This window comes from Aristolochia californica, unplaced genomic scaffold (assembly GCF_029961685.1).
Source record: "Aristolochia californica isolate CCGP_79_NKW_82.1479 unplaced genomic scaffold, dmAriCali1.0.hap1 SCAF_5, whole genome shotgun sequence".
Lineage (NCBI taxonomy): Eukaryota > Viridiplantae > Streptophyta > Magnoliopsida > Piperales > Aristolochiaceae > Aristolochia > Aristolochia californica.
Window position 1 is genome coordinate 2,086,129 of NW_027182214.1, and position 22,938 is coordinate 2,109,066.

At 42.5% G+C, this 22,938-nt stretch overlaps 2 protein-coding genes across 5 annotated transcripts; one reads left to right on the forward strand and one right to left on the reverse strand.

The window, feature by feature from the left end:
- Positions 1-685: 685 nt before the first annotated feature.
- LOC137966156 (probable galacturonosyltransferase 7) lies at positions 686-10,678 on the forward strand. 4 transcript variants are annotated; one of them, XM_068812687.1, is made up of 10 exons: positions 686-1,024; positions 1,381-1,406; positions 1,500-1,559; positions 1,646-1,711; positions 5,722-5,821; positions 5,908-5,960; positions 6,268-6,572; positions 6,677-7,025; positions 7,733-8,278; positions 9,560-10,678. In XM_068812687.1, exons 1-10 carry the CDS (start codon positions 907-909, stop codon positions 9,875-9,877), a joined length of 1,941 nt encoding a protein of 646 aa, XP_068668788.1. In that variant the 5' UTR covers positions 686-906; the 3' UTR covers positions 9,878-10,678. The 4 variants fall into 4 exon arrangements, with proteins under 4 accessions (XP_068668788.1, XP_068668791.1, XP_068668790.1 ...); XM_068812690.1 differs by having other exon boundaries at positions 9,563-10,678; XM_068812689.1 differs by having other exon boundaries at positions 6,271-6,572.
- Positions 10,679-11,385: 707 nt separating this feature from the next.
- On the reverse strand, positions 11,386-22,932 carry LOC137966334 (L-ascorbate oxidase homolog). The gene is made up of 7 exons (XM_068812917.1): positions 22,906-22,932; positions 18,451-18,478; positions 16,883-17,068; positions 15,763-15,825; positions 14,828-14,922; positions 13,595-13,704; positions 11,386-13,088 (listed from the first exon to the last, which is right to left on the reverse strand). The coding sequence occupies exons 1-7, from the start codon at positions 22,930-22,932 to the stop codon at positions 11,420-11,422; spliced, it is 2,178 nt and encodes a 725-aa protein (XP_068669018.1). The 3' UTR covers positions 11,386-11,419.
- Between the last annotated feature and the right edge of the window lie 6 nt (positions 22,933-22,938).

Consider the following 22,938-nt stretch of genomic DNA (forward strand, 5'->3'; position numbering starts at 1 on the left):
AATAATTAATTTGAAATTAAGCATCATAAAAATATTTAAAAATTCATATATTCAAATAATCAATAAGTAAAATAAATCTTTTGTTAAAACTTTGTATACCAATAAATACTCAATAATTGCTCGAGATTGGGAGCCATATTTTTTTAGTTCCCAAGCATCAAGTACTTTATAAAACTGATCATGCAGTATTTTGTATGATCGATCATGCTTTATAAACCCTTCCTTACAACTTTTGTATGATCTATCGTGCCTATGCAAATGATTGATCATGCTTTCGGGTTGCACTCTAGATGATCGATTCTGCCTATCTCATCAATTCTAAGATACAAAAAATCTCAAATTGGGCATGTATTATATGACATGATCAATTACTGTGTGCATGGGATTGAACAATTAATGCAAATCACGAAACAAGATCACATCGCAGTCATGGATTTTGATGGATTCAAAAAGAGAATTTTTCGGATAGGATTTACTAGGTAGATTTACAAGAATTAGACGGCTTTCAACGAGGTAACGGAATCTGAGTCCGGGAAAACCCGGGCGAGTCAGGGAACGAGTGTAGGAGTAAAAACGGTAACTCGGAAGAGTTTGAATCAGTTAAGCAACCAAAGGGGCGAAAAAAAAGAGGCTTTCACTGTCTTCGTTTTTTAAGCCAAAAACTTCTCTCCCTCCTCTCGCTCTCTCTCTCTCTCACACACGCAGACAACACTCTCTGCATCTGTTTTTGTCTTTCTATCGCTCGCATTTCCAATTTTGCATGAGAGATCGGTCGAGAGAAGCGGCGAGGGGAAGAGGAGGGACGTAGATCGAAGGCCGGCGGGTGGGGGAACAAGGGGAGGAGAAAGTGGAGGAAGAAGAAGAGAAAGAGGAGGAAGAAGGCGGACAACAAGGAGTGTGGAGGAGATGAAGGGTGCTGCTCCGGTTCCTCATAAGAGAGGATGGAGAGGTTTCTGTTTTCCAGTTCTTAGTCTCGTGCTGCTGTCTCTGCTCGTTCCGCTCTTCTTCTTAGTTAATCAGTCCGGTACGGTGCTCGGAAAACCCTAAGATCTGTAGATCTGGCTTGGAATTGCACGTCTTTGTGTTGTGTTTCGTATGTTTCTCGTGGTTTTGAGGGGAACGCGGCTGCATTGTCTACTCGTAATTTTGGTTCTCATTATTTTGCTTTTTGTTACTCCGTGCGATCATCGTTTGAATAGACACGTTTTTAGTGCGTCATGGCATTTTGTTGGCTGTTGAGAACTTTTTATGTTTTTCGTTTTGTTCGTTTGCGAATGGTTATGTGCTTGTTTGTTTTTAAATAAGCGGGATTTATAACTATACAGTTTAGTTTTGTTACTTTCTCGTAGTAACACTTTCGGGGTTACATTTCGTGCGCAGGCTACTCGGTGGAAACTGAAAGTCCGGTGAGGATCCTGTAGATACTATTACAGTGTTCTATATCTCTAGATGCTATTCGGTTTCTTATTGCGTTTTTTTGCTATCTGCTTGAAAATCAGGCTGCTGTATTGAAACGATTAGATGTGGATGAACATACTGAAGTTAGTAATCTGTCTGAGGTATTTTTTCTTGATGCATCTCAAACTGAGTGTTTTAGGACTTTTCTACACAATTACAACTGTTGTGCGTGTGTGATTCATCGCAGGAGCAGAGGGACCAATCAAGACGCGTGGATGATCTAATGAGAAGATTAGGGCCAAGCATCTCTAAGGTATTCTTTGAAGATCTGTCTTTTATTTTTAAATTTGTTGTCCCTTGTAAATAAAGTGAAAAACTTTTGGTGTCTGGAATTTATTTTAAAATTTAACCTTAAATAAAGAGGAAAGCTATCATTGATAAAAAAAATTTGTATGGCTTCTTTGTGAACTTATGAATATGTTGTACATAATGTTATTCTAAAAAGAAACGTCTCTATTAAAAAAAAAATCACAGTAAGGAGGTGAATCTTGTGACTGTGCCATAAAAAAAACTTAAATGAATAAATATTGTGAGTTTAGGCCTAGTGCCATATCGTTAATGTCACCATTTTTTCTTATCAGGCTTCCTCGGAACCTTCTTGTGATTGGATCCAAGAATCCCTTTTCTCTAGTCTGATCTACATCTAATATTTGATTGGTATTTGTTAGGTCTCTTTTTTTTCTAGTTTTGCTGCACATTCATGTTAGCATTTGATATATGCACACTCAATTTTGTCTTTATGTAGTTTCTTTTCTTGTTCAAGATTAATGAGACGTGACTCATTAAAAAGAGAAATACAAAAGGGGTGATACTGAACTAGCCTAAAGGAAAATTAAAGAAAGTAAAAAACAAAAAGGTATGTGGGATAAAGACAAAACAAAACAAAGACCGTAAGTGGAACACAGTGGGAAGGTCTTATATTGTTGAGAGGTACCAACTACTCTTTGCAAGAGAGTCTGCCACCCAACTGGCCTCTCAGGGGATGTGACATCGAGCAAGAAAGCAATGTGAGTGATCTCATTGAGGCAACTATGCATACATGTGGTGTCCTTGAAAAAAAAAAAAAAACAATGAAGACATGTCGTTGGGGGGGGGGGGGGGGGGGGGGGGGACCAGAAACAAGTGTGCAGTCACCATAGGATTGCCTTTAATGACTAGCAGATTGGTCAATGAATCCAAGAAAAATCTCAAACCAGCCTCAGTAGATTTTGCAGTCATAAAGGGGGAGAGCATACCAGTTTGATTCTCTGCAAAGAATCATGAATGGCTGCCCCTCCCCTAGCTGGACCTGGGGTATCTCTGGAACTTCTATTCAAACTTTATTTTGAACTATCATCAACCAGGGGGTTCGTTTAAGAACCTTAGTCATGAGGTAATGAGAAGAAACAGCCAGAAATTTCAATTATCCCTAATAACAGGCCCTGGGAGATAAGTAAATGATTGTTTTTGAGGACTTTGAATCATCAAGCATCTCAGGTTGGGTTTTAAGATTTCATATTCATTTTGCTACATGTATTTCCAGGTCCATTTGATCCTGGAAGTTTGAGTGTCTTATATTAGTGAGGACACTATTTTCTCGCCTCAAATTTGTACTAATTCATTAGGTAAATTTTTTAGCTGCTCACTTCTCTAGGTATTTTAATTGTTTGAGAATTTACCCTGTGCTTGATGGAGGCTCTGTGAAAGCAAGACCATGAAAAACATTCTTTCAATTACTTTTTACATGATTCTGTTTCTAAACAGAAGTATATTAGTATATTTTTAATTTGACATATGTTTGGTGCTAGAGACATGATGTATGTATCATCAGCAAGATCTGAATCAGTACTTACCTTTTGACTAGTTAAGTTTCTCATGTTGAACTCCTGCAATCACTGTGCCATAGAATGACAATGCTACATAAACAAGCATGAAAAGTATGCTCACCACTTAGTGTTTAACTATGAAACAGCTTTACTGAGGAAGTCTTTTTTATTATTTATTATCTCTGCCATGTATTTATAGTGTACCTTCTTAGAAAATTTTCATGATTTTTTCCCTTATTCCTTCATAATTAAGTTTTCAATTGACTAAACCTGTGAGGTCAACTGGATGACAAACATGTCCAAAAGGCGAAAGCAAAATTTTGCACCTTTATACTTTAATATGTTGGAAATTGTGGGCAATTTTTTAGAAAGTAACTATAACTTTGACTTTGATCTGTTACTGGAGTTATTGTTGTGTTGAATGATCTGGAGGGAGTTTGTCATTTCTCTTTATTATTGAATGTGGTCAATTAATGGCTAAAGGTTAGGCATGGAGATCTGTGTACTCTGTTGTTAAGCACCTAGCCAATACTACCCAAAAGACCGGCCTGTTAGGAGCGGAAGGCATAGGTACTTAACCCCAGGACCATAACAGTACACTCCACCTTTGCGAGCCGACGTCCACGGCGGCTTAACACTTAGCGACGGGAGCTAGGTCAGAATCCCATAATCACTTACGGCCACCGCGTCCGGGGTTTGCAATCACCCGTGCCGGGGAACTCCCCTCGGGGATTCGAACTCCCGACGTGGGAGCCCGCTTTGATACCAAATGTTATGCACCTAGCCAATACTACCCAAAAGACCGGCCTGTTAGGAGCGGAAGGCATAGGTACTTAACCCCAGGACTATAACAGTACACCCCACCTTCGCGAGCTGACATCCACGGCGGCTTAACACTTAGCGACGGGAGTTGGGTCAGAATCCCATAATCTCCTACGGCCACCGCGTCTGGGGTTTGCGATCACCCGCGTCGGGGAACTCCCCTCGGGGATTCGAACTCGCGACGTGGGAGCCCGTTCTGATACCAAATATTAAGCACCTAGCCAATATTACCCAAAAGACCGGCCTATTAAGAGCGGAAGACATAGGTACTTAACCCCAGGACCATAATAGTACACCCCACTTTCGCGAGCCGACGTCCACGGCGGCTTAACACTTAGCGGCGGGAGCCGGGTCAGAATCTCATAATCTCTTACGGCCACCGCGTCCGGGGTTCGCGATCACCCGCGTCGGGGAACTCCCCTCGGGGATTCAAACTCGCGACGTGGGAGCCCGTTCTGATACCAAATGTTAAGCACCTAGCCAATACTACCCTAAAGACCGGCCTATTAGGAGCGGAAGACATAGGTACTTAACCCCAGGACCATAACAATAGCGAGCCAACGTCCATGGCAGCTTAACACTTAGCGACGGGAGCTAGGTCAAAATCCCATTATCTCTTACGGCCACCGCGTCCGGGGTTCGCGATCACTTGCTTAGGGGAACTCGCGACGTGGGAGCCCGCTCTTATACCAAATGACTCAATACTACCCAAAAGACAGGCCTGTTAGGAGCAGAAGACATAAGTACTTAACCCAGGACCATAATATCATACCCCACCTTCGCTAGTCGACGACCACGGTGGCTCAATGACACTGGCCCGACCGCGATAATACCTAGACGCGACCTACCAGTATTTTAATCTAGCCTTTGCGCCCGCGCAACGACACTGGCCCGACCCAGGGCTTATCACAAGGACCTACCAGTATTTTAATCTGGCCTTTGCCCGTCCCGGGACTCTAACTCGCGACGTGGGAGCCCGTTCTGATACCAAATGTTAAGCACCTAGCCAATACTACCCAAAAGACCGGCTTATTAGGAGCGGAAGACATAGGTACTTAACCCAGGACCATAACACCTGTTAGGCAAGTAGGCCATCTCACTATTCCATCTTATGCAATATTTTAATGTAGCACCATCAGGCTGCTATTAGATGATGATCAGCTACCTAGCCTAGGGTATGGGTAGCTTGGCTCTGTTTGTGTGTCTACCCTGAAATTGGCTTATATTATACCTTTAGGAAAAGCATATTTTCTGAAGGGTCTAAGCAGCTGTAGGGGACTTAATTTTGGTGTTCATCAGGAAAAATATTCTTTTAGTTGCTGGATTGTGCTGAGCGAGTGATTAAGGTTTCTGTTTATTTGTAATCTTTGACTCTTGTCACTAAAATGACTACTTTTCTCATTTAATCTCATAATGAGGTTTGAGATGATTATGTACTTATGTGGATCATGGTCTTTTGTTCTTTTTCCATAGTTCATTTATTTTTTGTGCATTTTGCTGGTGGTTGAAACCCTTTTACACTTTTTTACATCCTTGAACTAATGGTTTCCTTTGCTAATTGGTTGTTTGAGAAATTTGGTGCATTAGGTATCTTTTGTTTTGGTTTTGAATGGACTTTTTGTAATACGTGCCTCAGGAAGTTATTGAAAGCATTGCCAAGGTAGCGATCAGTAAAACTTCTCAAAGTACTCTTTCCACACTTACTGCACTGAAAGGCACTATAGTTGAGTCAACAAGTATGTGCCCGTTTCAAGTCACTTAGATTTTTTCTATTCCAATAACTATAATGGCTGAAACTCTATTCAAACTTGGGTTTGTATAGGTCTACCTGTTCCAGCTTCTGCTGCTACGCTGAAATCTATTCCTGGATCTCTGGTGAATTCACCTTCTAATACTTTGTAATGCATTTGTGAAAGCACCGAGTTTTGAATAGGCTGTTTATATCTATGTCAATACTTTCTTCTTATCCTGTATCTTGTAAACATGGAAAAGGGTGGAAAAAGCCTCCAGTTGGCTTTAATTACCAGATTTATCTTGTTTTGAGATATCTGATTGTATGTGGAAACAGCTGCATGGAGAACGTATAGTAGTCCAGAACTATCTAAATGTTTTATACTGATGCAGTCCTTGGGCTGTGAGAATTCCTGTGATTGCACTTATCAGGTTTCCTTATTTTATGCAGAAGATAAATGATAAAACTATGGCAGGAAGTATCCCAGACCTGTCAGGTGCTGCTGTTGATGAAACTGAAGCTTCATGTCAACTTGAATTCGGTAGCTACTGCCTTTGGCGTGATGAGCATAAAGAACAAATGCAGGATTCTAAAGTGAAGCAATTAAAGGATAAGCTTTTTGTGGCCAGAGCTTACTATCCTAGTGTTGCAAAACTTCCAGCACAGGACAATCTGTCTCGTGAAATGAAGATGAACATTCAAGAATATGAACGCATGCTCAGTGAAGCCACAACAGATTCTGATATTCCAGTGCAGTAAGTGAGCATGATCTTAGGAAAAGTTCCTTGATAGCAACTTGATATCTGGAAGGTTTTTTTTTTAAAAAAATTTGGAAGGTTAATTTGCTTTTATGTTCCAGTGTTGAAGAAAAGATGCAGAAGATGGCTGCAGTAATTTCCAAAGCAAAAGAACATGTGGCATGCACCAGCAATGTGGATAAGAAATTTAGGCAGTTACTTGATCTGACCGAGGATGAAGCTCATTTTCACATGAAACAGAGTGCTTTCTTATACCAACTTGGTGTGCATACAGTGCCAAAGAGTCTTCACTGTTTGTCAATGAGATTGACAGTAGAATACTTTAGATCGCACTCAGCAGGTGAGGAGGATGATAAACACGAGGATCCTACATATCACCATTATGTCATTTTCTCCAATCACATCCTTGCGGCTTCTGTTGTTATTAACTCAACTGTTATGCACTCAGAGGTACGTCAAATGCATTTATTTATTTTTGCTCATACTCAGATGTAAGTTTTTGTTAAAGTTGTCTGGTTCCTCCCAAAATGAGTGGTTGAACTTAGCCGGCCGGCCTCTCTTCCCAGCTAATAACCATTCGATATTTTCAATCCGGAACCAAGATTATTCCCCTACGCCAAATCTTAAGTGTAAGACAACTAGCCCGAGTGTGGAGCACATGTACAACTATAAACTGTGGATATTTTCTTAGTCACTAAACACTCACCCTCATGTATGGGTCTAAACTGATAAACTGGCTTAAGACATAGAGAATATACACATAGAGGCCATAGAGAACAAAAATAGGACCCACATAGAATAATAGAATACAAACAGGGGCTTGAGTTCCTCTCAAAACGGCTAGCTGCAGTTAGGAGCAATGTCCCAACTAATAAGCATATGATGTTTTCATACCCTAACCAATGTGGGACTATTATGCTACAGAGAACAATTATTACTCTTAGACAAATTGTCTGAGACATGGAAGACATTTACAACTATAGACTGGTGGACTAAAATTGAATGGTGAAATGTTGTTTTGTTTGGTATTAATTCTTAACTCCTGTCCCGTGTTGTCTGAGCTTGTGGGATGGGGAAGCATCACTGTGGACTATGAAAACTATTTGCAAGAATTGAGTTTCTTTTTGGTTTTGATTATGAACATTCCCATGTTACAGGACACTGCAAACCTGGTTTTTCATGTGGTCACTGATGGGCAGAACTATTTTGCAATGAAGTTCTGGTTTATTAGACATAAATACAAAAATGCCACCGTTGATGTTCTGAATATTGATGACCTGAACCTGAAACATATGGAAGAGTCTGTATCTCATCTATTGGTACATGAGGAGTTCCGTGTTTCCATCCGAAGTGCAAGTGCTGAAAATCTTTCTGCTATCCAGACAAGAACGGAATATATATCTGTATTTGGATCAACACACTTTTTACTTCCTGAAATATTTCCAAATTTGAAAAGGGTGGTAGTTTTGGGTGATGATGTTGTTGTTAAACGAGATTTGTCTCCTTTGTGGAGCCTTGATATGGAAGGAATGGTGAATGGGGCTGTAGAGTACTGTGGGGTGAGGCATGGTCAGCTTAGACGTTATCTGGGTCAGAGTATACTTGACAGCAACTCATGTGCTTGGATGTCTGGTCTAAATGTGATCAATCTGGAAAGGTGGCGAGAGAGTAATCTCACTGAAACTTACCGGAGGCACCTAATGGTAAACATCTTTTTCATTTTCCTTTTGGGTGGCAAATTTATTATGAGTAGAATCCATGTTGATACTTAATTTCGGAGAATTTTTTTAAAAGGGCTATTTTTAAACTTACAGGTATAGCTGACAATTTAACCTGATTATCTATTCTTCCTTTTTCACCTATCTGATTACTAAAGGGTCGCAAATAATTTTTTTTACCTGTTTATGAATTATTGTATGATACCTCTATCCCGTATAGGTTCTACCATAGGGAACAGATATCAGTAAAGGATATTATGTACTGGATTACCATATTACCAGTTATTTTCAGGGCAAGTGCTAATTCTATCCCCATTTTAAGATAGTTTAATAGTAGTTGGGTTTTGTAAGATATTAGTTAATTATATGTTTAGTTAACATTGCTATAGGTGTTATTGATTTTACTGTTATTTTATAATTTTTTATTAATATTTGAAGATTTTTAAAGTTATTCTTAGAGTATTTGATTTAAGTGGATGATTGGGTAAATAAATGCATAACTAAATGCCCTTTAAATAAGTTAGGATAAATGGAATAAGCAAGTGCAGAAGATTTAATTGTTCCTATTTACCCCCTTTGAGGTAGTCAGTTGAACTAGGTAACTGTGGGATCAGTAGGTTCTTTTTTTTTTCTTTTGGGGCCGGGGGTAACTTCATGCTAACTGAGTTGAGGTTGGTTTGAAGTGACAACTCAAAGTTCAGCACATTTTGTATCGGTTGTGGCTGGTCATTTTGCGTATTTGGGTTTGCTTTATTTTAGGGAGTCTTCATGGTTATTCACATCTGAGACTCCTGATCCTTCTTTTCTCCTAGCTGCAGTATTCCCTTTTTCCCCTTGATTCCTGTTCTTCTTTGCTTCCATCCAGATTGTGTATCTCAAACAATGGCACTAGTGCTTTGTTTTCTCGCTTGTTTGTGGTTCTTTACTTTAAACTGATCTTTGCAGATGTGAAAATGATTTCGCCGGTGTCTTCTGTATTTCCTTGTCTCAGTTTATTTAATTCTTACACTGCAGTATAGAACATAAAATGAAAAATCAATCCACCATCATAAAAACATTCCTACTTGAATATTTTATTATTATATATTTCGTGGGACTTCTTGTACCGTATAAAAAAGAGAAGTTATCACTGTCTATCATGCTGTGTGTCTTGTGGAAAGAAAAGCGAAAGCAAAATGCTGTAGCAATTTATATTTCAAACTGTAACCGAATTTCCTTTTTACATTCTTCCATGACTTTTGTGTTTGTGTTTTTGTAAATGGACAGCAGCAGCAACAGAATGGGGATAAGGAATTTAAGACCGCTGGAACCTTGCCTGCGTACTTGCTAGCATTTCATAATCAGATATATGCATTAGACAATTCATGGGCATTGTCAGGATTGGGCTACAACTATAGGGTTGATACAGAATTGATAAAGAAAGCAGCTGTATTGCATTACAATGGCAACATGAAGCCGTGGCTTGACCTTGGCATAAAACAATATAGAGGCTACTGGTTGGAGTTCCTAACACGTGAAGATCAGTTCATGGATGATTGCTATGTGCGGCTCGATGGCAAAAGCTCCGGATCTGATGCAACCTGACCTGTGCTGTTTATATGTAGTAAACGACACTGCCTCATCTAGATGGCACCTATAGGCTACACTATCTGTCCTCTCCCATCCAACTTCTACAATCAGATTAGGCCAATGGATGTTCGACTGGGCATTTGAGAAGAAAAGAGCCAACAGCTAGTAAGAGATACGAGAGGCCCCTATACTGAATGGTTATCTATCCAACTACCAACCTCACCATGGTGGAGATTCCTTTTGGTAATAAAAGATTACAGGGCCCTGTGGAGAAACTGTCGAAAGTTTTACCACGACCATGGAGGTTGCTTAATGTCAGAGGGCTTTAACACAAGGTATGGTGTTTTTCGGTGAATGTAGTAGAGATGGGAAGACAGTAGCTAGCCAGAGAGTTGGTTTGATTCTGTAAACTGGGAGTACTTGGGTCAGTTTACTTGCCATTCATTCCCTGTGATATAGAGATGAGCAGAAGATTGTTCCGGCATCCTGAGCTGGATTGCCACCATTCGTTACAGAGTCTCATGTAGATTCATTTTTTTGTTCCTTTCTTTTTCCACGTTAATTTGTCGAATGTGGATATACTGCTGAGTAATTTCTTTTCCGTTTTTCTCACCCGGAATTCGGGTTTATTGATATATCAATGGGAACTTAGTTTTGATGAAATTGCATTCTGGTGGTTTACCTCTTAATTTTCCTTTTGTGTCCGTCTTCTGCTCAGTTCTTGGTGCCCTGAATTTGAATTTGATGATTATAAGGGGAAAAAAAAGACTTTTATTTGGCATTATTTAAGGTTGGTGTACTCTTTTTTGTAGTTAACCATTAATTTCTGATTGAATGATTTAAAATTTGTTATTTATTTTACATTTATGCCAATCAGGCATGAGGATTGTAGTAAGAAAAAGGTTGTAAAGAGAGTCTGCCCTATGGTAAAGGCAATGAGGAAGGCCCAGAGAAGGACCAGACCGTCGTCCAGGTGTTCTTGAAGTAGGTGTCCCTTTGAGGTTAGAACTCCTACTCCCTTTTGCCCCTCTTCCATTGATTTCAGCCCTCTTTAGTATGGTATTCATTTAATACTTAGGTATTTAGGAGGATGGCGGAGTGTTTGATATATGCTATGTAGAAAGAACTCCCATTGCAATGACAAATGATGCGAGTTTATGGGCTGGTTCACTAATGAAAGTAGGACCGGTTCTTATCAATCTGATATTGTGTTAACCCGAAAAGGGTTTATGTTTGATTTAACCCAAAGTTTTATAATGTTTCATACAAAGAGATGATAAGAAAAATTTAGATTTTCTATTTAATAAACCTAACTTATATACAAATGAACCAACCAACCTTCTAGAATTTGGATATAAAAAGTGCCCATTGTGGTTCGATGGTTCGAACAAATTTCTCTGCAAAATTGCAGAAGCAAAGACCGGAGAAGTTCCATCTTTAATGGTGACAAAAAAAAAAAAAAATGGTTCAATTCAATTAATAAAAGAATGATAATAATACAATACAATGAGTGAACTGCCTCATTATTGGATTCAGGATCCTATCCAATTCTGTTGTTTAGATGGTGTATGGAGGAGGGAGTGGAAGGTCCTTGACGATTCCACAGAGGGGGGTGTTTTCCGGCAAACTGTACTCATCGCGCAGCGACCTGGCCGGGGAAAGGACGCTGAAGTAGAACTGTTGGCCCAGGTACTGCCTCTCCAAGGCGTTGGATCGAACACTCCACATTCCGGCATTGTCGAGGGTGAGGAGGATGGCACTCCATGACTTTGGGTACACTTGGATGGTATGCCTGCTCACTGCATCCAGGAGGTTGTAGTTCTTGCGGCTGGCCGGAGTCCACTTTCCGGGCTCCATCCCGACGGCGAAGAAGGAGTAGCCGTCAATGTGCCAAGACTGGATGCTCTTTTCATGGTTTTCGAACACAATCTCGACGTAGTTGCGGAAAGTGGCGTTTACGACTATGGTGTCGAGCTTGAGGTTGTTGACTGTTGCGGGTGGCTCGTCGCCAATGATATCATACTTGAAGACCTTGTCAGTTGCACCGAAGTACTCGGCGAGCTTGATGGGGGTGGTGGGGTTGACGAAGGAGACGCCGTTGATGGCATAGCGAAGCTTGCCATCAACGGTTCCGGCGGTGTTGGCGATCTTGATGGTACGAGTGATGTTGATGCCGCCGTAGTGGTAGGAGCCCTGAGGGTTGGGGCGAGCAGCGCTGGCGGTGAGATTCCAACGGAAGGAGCGAAACTGGTTGAGGGACCAGGCCCATCCGGTGGGGGGAGGTGGGAGGGCCGGTGAGGGTGCCTCTGCGGGGGCTCCTTCATAGCCGACCAAGGCAACGCTGCTGAGGTCATACTTGGTGAAACGGGAGGATGCAACCATGTAGTAGCGCTTAATCTGCTGGTTGGCAGTGACGAGCACGGACAAGCACTGTCCGACATGGATATCAAGAGATTCGTACACATTCTGCACTGTGTGAGAACCGTCCATCTCCACCAGCTTCATGGGGTGGTCTTGGATCCTAAAGTTGATGGAGTTCCTCAGCCCGACGTTACAGATTCTGTAACGGTAGGTCTTACCTTCCTTCATCGTGAACAAGGGCTTCCTAGTGGCATCATCACTCTCTCCTACCTTGCGGCTTTCGCCATTGATGAGCAAGCCGGTGGGGCGAGCAAGGGTGCGGCCGCTGTCGAGGAGGCGCTGGAGAGTCTTGTGGTCCTTGTTGTACCAGTCACCAACGAGGACGGTGTAGTCATCTTCTGGGTCATCGAAGGGGACAGGGATGAGCAGGCGGCTGTTCACCCTGAGACCTCCAAAGCCGCCGCCGGCACGGTGAATTCCGGTGGTGGGGAAGTAGAAGAAGCTGCCAATCTGATCCTTAACCTGGAAATGATAGGTGAAGTTGGTTCCGGGGGCGATTGGGCATTGAGCTCCGGGGGTGCCGTCCATCCATGAATTCTTCCTCTGTTGGATACCGTTCCATGTGAGGAGGAATGGCTCGTCAAGATTGTTGAAGACATTGATGACAATGTTGTTATTGGTGGTGGAGTTGATGTTGGGTCCGGGGAACTGGCCGTTGATGAGAATCACCTGCTGGGGCGTCCCCAACGGGGAGATGGTCCCGTAGGTGACGTTCCAGGTGAAGAAGAGATAAGGGTCCTCAGCCCAAGCCGCCACCAACAGCAGCGACACCACCAGAGGGAGCAACGACGCTGCACGAACCATCCTTTCTCACAGTCTTATCTATCGACTAACAAAAGCTGAAACGCAGAGTCTCTCTGAATTGACTACGCTTCACTGTCCACTGAAACGATACGATTAGCGAGAAGCCATTGGAGACCCGGGAGAGAGGACTGCTGTTATCAGAAGAGGAGAAGAGAGAAATTCCCGTTGCTCTGTCCAAACCCCTCCTTCCTTCCTTCCTTTATATATACCAACAGGGACGACCTCTTCTCCGCTCGTTCTTGCTCGATCGTCTCTTCTCTCTCTTCCCACACCAACCGTCCGTTGGTTGCCCCGTTACACCAGACTTTCTCTCCTTTTCTCTCTCTTTATAACTTCTCAACCGAAATTGATCTTTTCAGTCCCTTTATTTAGTAAACACGGAGAGAGAGAGCGCCGCCGCGTTCGGACAGCTGGTCCCAGACCGATCCCAGCCATTGACGCCGGCCTCATGCTTCTTTCTTTCCATATTCTTCCTGGAACATCTCTGGTTTTTCTCTTCCAACATACGTGTTTCCTTGAATTCCGTATTTCCCGCCGCACGCAACGGCAGCTAGATATGAACTGTATGTAGCTGGGCATTCCGCGTTCCCGCCGCAGCTATCCTTTCCCACCTCAATCTATATGAAGAGTTACTAAAAATATTAAGGCTCGTTAGGTTGTCCCACGAAGATTGCTAGGCAGCTTCGTTGCAAGAGAAGGAATTAGAGCTCTCTCCATTCACATAGATGAACCACGGGTAATATGGGGTCATCTATTCATGGGGCTACCCCCATGTGGGTTATGGGGCATGAAAAATAAAACCCTAAAAATTTAGATTAGTTTGAAATTAGATACAATGTTATGTGATTATGTCATGTTAAGTGCTATGATCTTGTACCAATGTTGTCTGTTAATGTGTGCTAATGTAACTCTTGTTGCATCTCAAGAAATTTTAATTATGGGAAGATAGGTTTATTTCCTAAAGTAAAAGGGAGTGAAGTCGGAAAATATCCAACCAAACATTACCAAATATCTTTCATAACCATTTATAGTTCCAATTAATGTGGACTTGGTTACTAGTGATTAGTGACCTTTATCTTATATAGTAGCCTATAGCTTAAACTCATAAATTGCCCTTGACATGTTATGAGATGGTCTCTCCATGAGATGACAATAAGAGGAGACTTATGAATGGATGGTTTTGATTGTCATCTCATATTGAGACATGTTTTAGGAAACTTGTGTGCATATATTGGATCCTTTATCTATAGAATAGTCTCAATTTGACATGATTGTTAGAGTAATGGATTCACTTGGGTTCATTATAAATGAATGGTTTTGATTGCTATCTCATATTGAGATGAGTCTCAAGCAAGCCCACACACATAAATAATAGGATCTTCAACCCTTTATTATAACAATCAATTTATTGGGGATAATTTTAATTTTGGATCCTCCGCCCTTTATTTCTACTATATTATGCTTATTATTGATAAGGGATTGTCTTCACTTATGTTCATGAGATAAGATCTCTTATCTCCTCTTCGGTTTAGGAGATAAAATCTCCATGAATTGTATTTATCTTTTCTATTCTAAATTATATAAATATCACTCTTAATCAATGCAAAAATGTGGTTCACTTCAGCTTCTCATATGGTATCAAAGCATATCGATTAATCCTTTGCATCTGCCTTCTTTCGATTTTTTTTCGTTTCTTCTGCCTCTCCCGTCATGCCCTCTCCGGTAGAAACTTGCACCCACTGAGTTTCCGTGCGCCTCCAACAATTCAAGTTGAGCCATCGGAATTGCATCCCTGCTATCTCCTCCTCTTCCCTTAATCTTGACCCCGATTCCATCTGTTATTGTTGAACAATCCTGTTGCAGTCCATTACTTGACTCCAATAACAGTGATTATTCTCAATGTGGTTCAACGTTGAGGAATCTAATTCTGGTTGATTAGTCACTAGGACCAGTTGTGAGAATGGACCAAATACAGATCGAATACTCCTCCCTCCAGTCGCTCGAAGTTGCTATCGTTTCCTTCCCAAGAATGTTGCCCTCATTCTACTCTCTTTGCAACACCCTCTCCGACAGAAACTCAACACCAAATTCTAGATTGTTGTCACCGAATTCCGTCCGTGATCGTCAACCTCCCGTCAAGCCTTCGACTGGACCATCACTGACGTCGATAATCTTTCACCAACTTTCCAACACTCATTGTCTAGATTCTTCATCTTCCTGTTGTCGCACCCAAATTTCGTTGATGATTGTTCTTCCTTCAATCGATGTCCTTTAGACTACTCGTTGACGTATCATCCTTCACCGCCCCACCAGTCTCTAGTGCAACCCAAGTCGATGCTTTCCAGCCTTCGTCGTGCTCCAACCATTGACCAGTCCCCACAAAAGCATCATCGTTATTGTAGAGGAAGTTCACCAATGCCTTCACCAACCACCATCACCGAAATCGAACCTCTAGGAATTGTTGCCTTGGTTTTCCCTTCTTCCTCCTTCACACATTCCCTTTTAACTTTATGATTAATCAAAGGAAAGGGAGCACATATGTGGTTCACATGTGTGAGTTTCATATGAGCAACAAAAGTTAAAAAAAAAAAACAATCTTTGCAGTCAATGACTGCCTGCTCATTATTTCTCTATTCCAACTCACTTCAAATCTCTCCCCAAATTCAAGCATCAACCTCTTGGCTCAAATTCATCCTTATCAGGTATGATCTCCTTGGGTACATTGATGGATGCAAACCCTGTCCACCGAAAACCATCATAACAAATCTCTCCCAAAATTCAAGCCTCTCCTACTTGGCTTATATTCATCCTTATCGGTATGATGATCTCCTTGGGTACATTGATAGCTCCAAACCTTGTTCGACGAAAGTCCTCACTACAAATCTCTCTCAAATTCAAGCTTCTTCCACTTGGTTCAAATTCGTCTTTACCAGGTATGATTTCCTTGGGTACATTCATGGCTCCAAGCTTTGTCCATCGAAAACCCTCACTGTAAATCTCTCTCAAAATTCAAGTCTCTCCCTCTTGGCTCAAATTCGTCCTTATTGGGTATGATCTCCTTACGAAGCCATTGCCACATTCACAGTTTCAGTTGCTAAGAGATGAAATTGGCCTATCTAATTGTGACCTATCTTGAGGGGGCATGACAAGTGATTTATTATTTTTACTTAGGTTTGGGAGATAAGATATCTTATCTCCCCTTCAGTTTAGGAGATAAGATCTCCATGATTGTATTTATTCTTCCTATTCTAAATTGTATAAATATCATTCTTAATCAATACAAATATGTGGTTCAGTTCAACTTCTCATAATTAGTTGTTGAATTTCTTTGTTTTAATAGGAAGTTTTTTTTTCCATGCCCTCACATAAATGGGAGTGCAATCCCACTAAAGGCTTAGCCATTGAGGTGACCATCCATAGGAATGATGGAAGTCCCTTTCCCATAGAGATACCTGAGGGTTTCAAGAGGCCAGTTGGAGGCTATGCTATCCTCTTTGTTTACTATCTTGGTCATGTGTTGGGGAATCTTGTGTTATGGACTCCATAGCATCCAAAGTAGTAGGTAGACGTAGAGGGTAACGTATGTAATTTTCTGAAATTTTTAACTTAGTGGCGTGAATATAATTTTATTTCAGAACTTGGGTTTTACGTTAGCTGCTGTAAGGGGACATTTCTAAGATTTATATGGGCGTCATTGAATGTAATGAAGGAAGCAATTTCAATAGGTAAATGAGATCAGGTTCTCTCTCTCACGAGGCCTAAGGGTGGAGCTCATTTGAAAGCTCATTCTCTCACAGTGTCTTCCATCTCCATCCTCCCTGAACTCGTCAGCCATCATTGGGCGTTCTAAGAAGCCAAAGACACTTTCTTCCTCATCATCAACACTGGAAGCCAGAGAAGATCGTTGGGTGACTCGATCCATGGCTAGAGAACCCAACATCTTGGTATCAGACAAGACCACCCTGAACGATTCTTCTTCTCCTGCCGATTGGTGCCATGTTGTTGAAGAAAATCGTGTGGAAGTTGGAACTCGAGTTGACGCTCTGCAACAACAAGTTTCCGCCATGCAAGATACCCTCCAACAAATTCTCCTTCGAATGGACGACGGCCTTGCTAGACCGGCAGCCCCACCAGGAGGCCCCTCACGCCCTACTAAGCAACCCACTATGCCCATCCCCCCCCCCCCCCCCCCCCATGTGCCCAGGTACACCAAATTGACCTTTCCCACCTATGATGGGTCTATTGACCCCTTACTCTGGTTGCATCGGTGTGACCATTATTTTTGCACCAACGAACTCCACCTAAGGAGAGGGTCTCTTTAGCTGCCTTCTACTTGCTCAATGAAGCGCTGTTGTGGTATACCCAATTTAATTTGGAACATCACGTGCATGATTGGGACATATTTAAAGATTACTGTATGTTGATGTTTGGCCCACCTACCCACAGCAATCCTCTGGGGGATTTGGTTAATCTCAAACAAACCGGGACCATTGAGGCGTATCAGAAACAGTTTCAGGAACACCTTGCCTGTGTCAGTCCCTTTGTTCATCCTAGCTAGTACATGCATTTGTTTACTACTGGCTTGGTGGAGGCTCTACGCCTTCAAGTGGGATTGCATGGCCCCCCATCCTTAGCCCATGCTATGAATTTGGCCAGAACGTTGGATGCTAAACACCCAATTTTGAAAGAATCCCTGGTGCGTCACCCACCATGGCAGAGCAAAAGTACGTTTGGTGCCGCCTCAAATCACAACACCCCTTTGCGCCAAGGACCTCCTACCGCCCCTTCATCGGAGCCTTCCATGTCCGCCCCTCCCCCGCAGTACATTAAACGCCTTTCTAAATCCAAAATGGATCAACGAAAGGCCTAGGGACTCCGTTTTAATTGCAATGAAAAGTACTTCCAAGGCCACTTATGCAAGAGGCTGTTTTGGTTAGAGGTGGAGGATCCCGACGACAACACTCCTTTAGAAGAAGAGGGTATCACAAAAGACAAAGAACCCGCCATTTCCCTCCATGCCTTGACGGGGTTGCACAACACCAATACGATGCAGGTACACGCTGGCATTCTGTCTCTTATATTACTTGCACTGGTCGACTCGGGTAACACCACAATTTCCTGAGCCAATTAGCAGCACACCAGTTGGGCTTGTCCATTCAAAACAATTCGGGCCTGTCCGTTTCGGTAGCTAATGGGGAAAAAATTACCAATGTGGGAGTATGTTCCGCCATCTCATTTGTGATTGACGGCCACACCTTCAAGACATATTTTCTAGTGATTCCACTTGCTGGTTTTGATTTGGTACTGGGCATTAAATGGCTGCAGCAATTGGGTCCGATTTTATGGAACTTCCACTCCCTCACCATGAGCTTCAGCCAAGATCAACAATAGCTCACACTCCATGGTACTCATGCTCCCCTTCCGTGTACTCTCCAAGCTCTCCAAGTCCGGGAATCAGATGGTCGTCAGCTCTCCCAGCTAGTGGATGACTTCGCCGACTTATTTCAGCAGCCTACTGCCCTCCCTCCGATACGAGCTTGTGATCATCGTATTCGGCTGCAGTTGGGCACCGAACCAATAGTTGTGCGTCCATACTGTTACCCCCTCTTGCAGAAAGACGAGATAGAGCGCCAGTGCCAGCTTATGTTGACTCAAGGCCTAATTCAACCCAGCCATTCGCCATTCTCTTCACCCGTGTTGTTGGTAAAAAAAATATGACAATTCATGGCGATTCTGTGTGGACTACAGGGAGCTCAACGCTCACACGGTCAAGGATAAATTTCTCATCCCCGTGGTGGACAAACTTCATAGGGCAACAGTCTTTACGAAGTTGGACTTTAAATCCGGCTACCATCAAATTCGGGTCCACCCTGACGATGTGGAGAAGACGGCTTTCCGTACCTACCACGACCATTTTGAATTCTTGGCGATGCCCTTTGGTCTTTCAAATGCCCTGTCCACCTTCCAGGCGCTGATGAATGAGGTATTTCGTCCCTTCTTGCGCAAATATGTTCTTGTGTTTTTTTATAATATCTTAATCTATAGTCAAAATTAGGAAGACCACATTTAGCACTTACATCAGGTGTTCCACCTGCTGCGCTCCCACCATTTGTTCCTCAATAAATCCAAATGTGCGATGGGCACCTCCGAGGTCGCCTACTTGGGTCATGTCATCTTCGTCTCCGGAGTGAAAGTGGACAGCAACAAAATACGATCAGTGCTGGACTGGCCTATTCCACAGTCGGTCACGGCTTTGAGGGGGTTTCTAGGCTTGGCCGGCTATTACAGAAAGTTTATTCGTGACTATGGCCAGATCGTCGCACCGCTTACAAACTTACTCAAGCGGAATGCCTTCACATGGACAATAGAAGCAAATTCATCCTTCCAACTGCTGAAACAGTCTTTCGCGTTTGCACCGGTTCTCCAACTTCCGAATTTTGAAGACCAATTCATTATTGAATGTGATGCTTCTGGTGGGGGCATTGGAGCAGTGTTACAGCAACACGGTCACCCCATAGCGTTCTTCAACCGCCACTTGGCCGCGCACCACCAGAAATTAGCTGCCTATGAATGAGAACTCATCGGCTTAGGCCAAAGTTGTTCAGCATTGGAGGCCCTACCTGTGGGGTTGACATTTTGTGATATGGACAGACCATTGCAGCTTGAAGTATTTGCTGGAGCAACGTCTCACGACTTTCCCCCACCAATATTGGCTTAATAAACTCATGGGGTTTGATTTCAAGGTAGAACACAATCCAGGCCACCTTAACAAAGGCACAGACGCACTGTCACGCAAAGACTTGTCAGAACCTCAACTGCATGCTATCAGTCAATCGATGGTTCTTTTGCTCAACGCCATCAGAGATGAAACCCAGCAACATCCCGAGCTCCTGAAGTTGTACCAGCAGATTGAGCAAGGCACGGTCAACCCCAATTGGGCAATTCAGGACCGCCTCATCTTCTACAAGAAACGCATTTTTCTCCAGCACACGTCTCCGCTTCTCACCAGCATTGTCTCTTCCTTGCATGATAGTACTCATGAGAACCAGCAGAAAACTTACTTCCGTATTCGCAGGGACTTCTATTGGAAGGGCATGAAACATATGGTTGCTGAAAATGTCTCTGCGTGCCAATTTTGCCAACGGAACAAAGCGGAATCCCTCCACCCAGTTGGCCTGCTACAGCCTCTTCACCTGCCGTCTTAGGTGTGGGCAGAGATATCCATGGATTTTATCAAGGGCCTCCCCAATTCTTCGGGTAAATCTATTATTCTGTTTGTGGTGGATCGGTTCTCTAAATACGGCCACTTCCTACCTTTGGCACATCCATATACAGCGCCACAGGTAGCTCAGTTTTTCATGGGTCAGATTGTACGTCTGCATGGCTTACCCGAGTCCATCACCAGTGAACGAGATGTCATCTTCACTAGTACCTACTGGAAGGCACTCTTCAAATTACAGGGTACCAAGTTGGCCTTCTCCTCAGCCTACCACGCTCAATCCGATGGGCAAACCGACGTGGTGAACCGCACTCTTGAAATTTATTTGCGGTGTTTCGTTGGGGATAACCCCAAACGTAAGGTGCACTGGTTAGCATGGGCAGAGTATTGTTATAACACCTCGTACCATACAATATTGGGCACTACTCCATTCAGGGTGGTCTATGGGTGTGAACCTCCTCGTCTCCTCTCTTATGAACCTAGTTTGTCACGCCTACCACTGATCGACCAGAATTTGGGTGACCGAGATACTATGCTTGCACAGGTCAAGGCTCATTGCAGAAAGCGTAGGACACTATGAAGCTTTCCTATGACAAGTGTCACATGGACATTTCTTTTGCTCTGAGAGATTATGTCTGTTTGCGACTTCAACCTTACCGCCAGCGCTCACTCACAGCAGCACGAAGGCACAAACTTTCTCCCAAATATTATGGCCCTTTCCAGGTCTTGGCTCGTATTGGCGATGTTGCCTATCGTCTCCAGCTTCCCCCAGACACCAGTATACACGACGTCTTCCATGTCTCTCTCTTGAGGCCATTTCGGGGCGACTCACCCATGCCGCACACGCCATTGCCTCCACTGCATGAGGGGTGTACTCTTCCTTCCCCCGCACAGGTCTTGCAGGCTCGCCACGTTCAAGATTCATGGGAGCTTCTAGTACAGTGGGCTGACGTCGATCTGCTTCCAGCATCATGGGAACCACTTGAGGCTTTCGGGCCCTTTACCCCACCTTTGAGCTTGTGGACAAGCTCTTTCTCCAGGAGGGGGGTGATGTTATGGACTCCATAGCATCCAGAGTAGCACGTAGACGTAGAGGGTAACATATGTAATTTTCTGAATTGCTCAACTTAGTGGCGTGAATGTAATTTTATTTCAGAACTTGGGTTTTGCGTTAGCTACTGTAAGGGGACGTTCCTAAGATTTATATGGGCGTCATTGAATGTAACAAAGGAAGCAATGTCAATAGGTAAATGAGATCAGGTTCTCTCTCTCATGAGGCCTAAGGGTAGAGCTCCTTTGAAAGCTCATTCTCTCATAGCGTCTTCCATCTCCATCCTCCCTGAACTCGTCAACCATCATTGGGCGTTCTAAGAATCCAAAGACACTTCCTTCCTCGTCATCAAGACTGGAAGCCAGAGAAGATCATCGAGTGACTCGATCCATGGCTAGAGAACCCAACATCTTGCATCCAATCAAGTAAAGAAGTTCACATGTATTCTTACATCATGGTAAAAAAAATCCTTTTGTATTTGTCTGTTTTGTTAAGATTGAGCTTGATGTATTGTATCGTTTGTTTGTTGAAGGAAATCTTGAGGCATATTTGTTCAATTATGAGAAGGCTCAACAATGTACATAGGTCAAATGGGATACTGTGTTTTGCATGGGTGGTTCATGGGCTTCTAGATGAAGTTGAAGGGAGGAGACACCTTATTGTGGGGTTTCCAGATATAGAGGATTGAGATTGGTTGAGTGACCAGTTTACTAACTAGGAATTTCAATCAAAACTTTGAGTTCAAAGACGATGCTAGACAAGTTGCATCAGATGTGCGATAGAACCAATAATCATGTTTTTGATAAAGTCATGATGCTCGAGAGTATCGATGACAATGCATTAGTATTGGGTTGTCTTGAACTACCAGAGAGCGGTATAGGCAAGGTCTGGTATATAGTCCTCTTCGGCTCCTATTACATCCAAAATGAAACACTTAAAGATAAATCTTAGAGTAATTAAATAATCAAATATAAATAGAAGACTAATATAACTAAAACAACTTCAAAGTAAGACTCTTCCGTGAGACTTCCTTCCCATTACACTCCTATTAGACTCCACCACATTAATTTAAGATTTGTGAGCTTCTTGTTGTGAGATTCATGTAAAACTCTTTCTTACCTATTATTCAACATTTGGGTACCTAACATGGATATTAGAGTAGGCACCAAGTAACATGTTCAAATCAAAGGTGTGACCAATGAAAAGGGTTACCCAATAGACTAGGGGGTTGTAGTCTAATAAAGAATAAAAAGTTTATTATTTAAGAGATACTCACAAGATAAGATACCTACACATGGACACTTAGTTGTTCAATGTTCTCAAAACCTATACATAAAATCCAATTTAAGACTTGTTAAGAAGGATTGGTGTGGGTGTCAAAATGCTAAGTAGATGAAAGTTTTAAGTTTGAAAGATACCTATCATCAAAAGATACAATGTACTAATTGTTTGTGTCTTGAATTTTTAAAATTCATGTATTTTCATTGTTTCTTCGTAAGGGATCACTAAAATCTGGTGCATGCAAAGAGGTAAATCTCTTTTAGATACAATGATTACAAACCTGAGACCTACCATACAAGT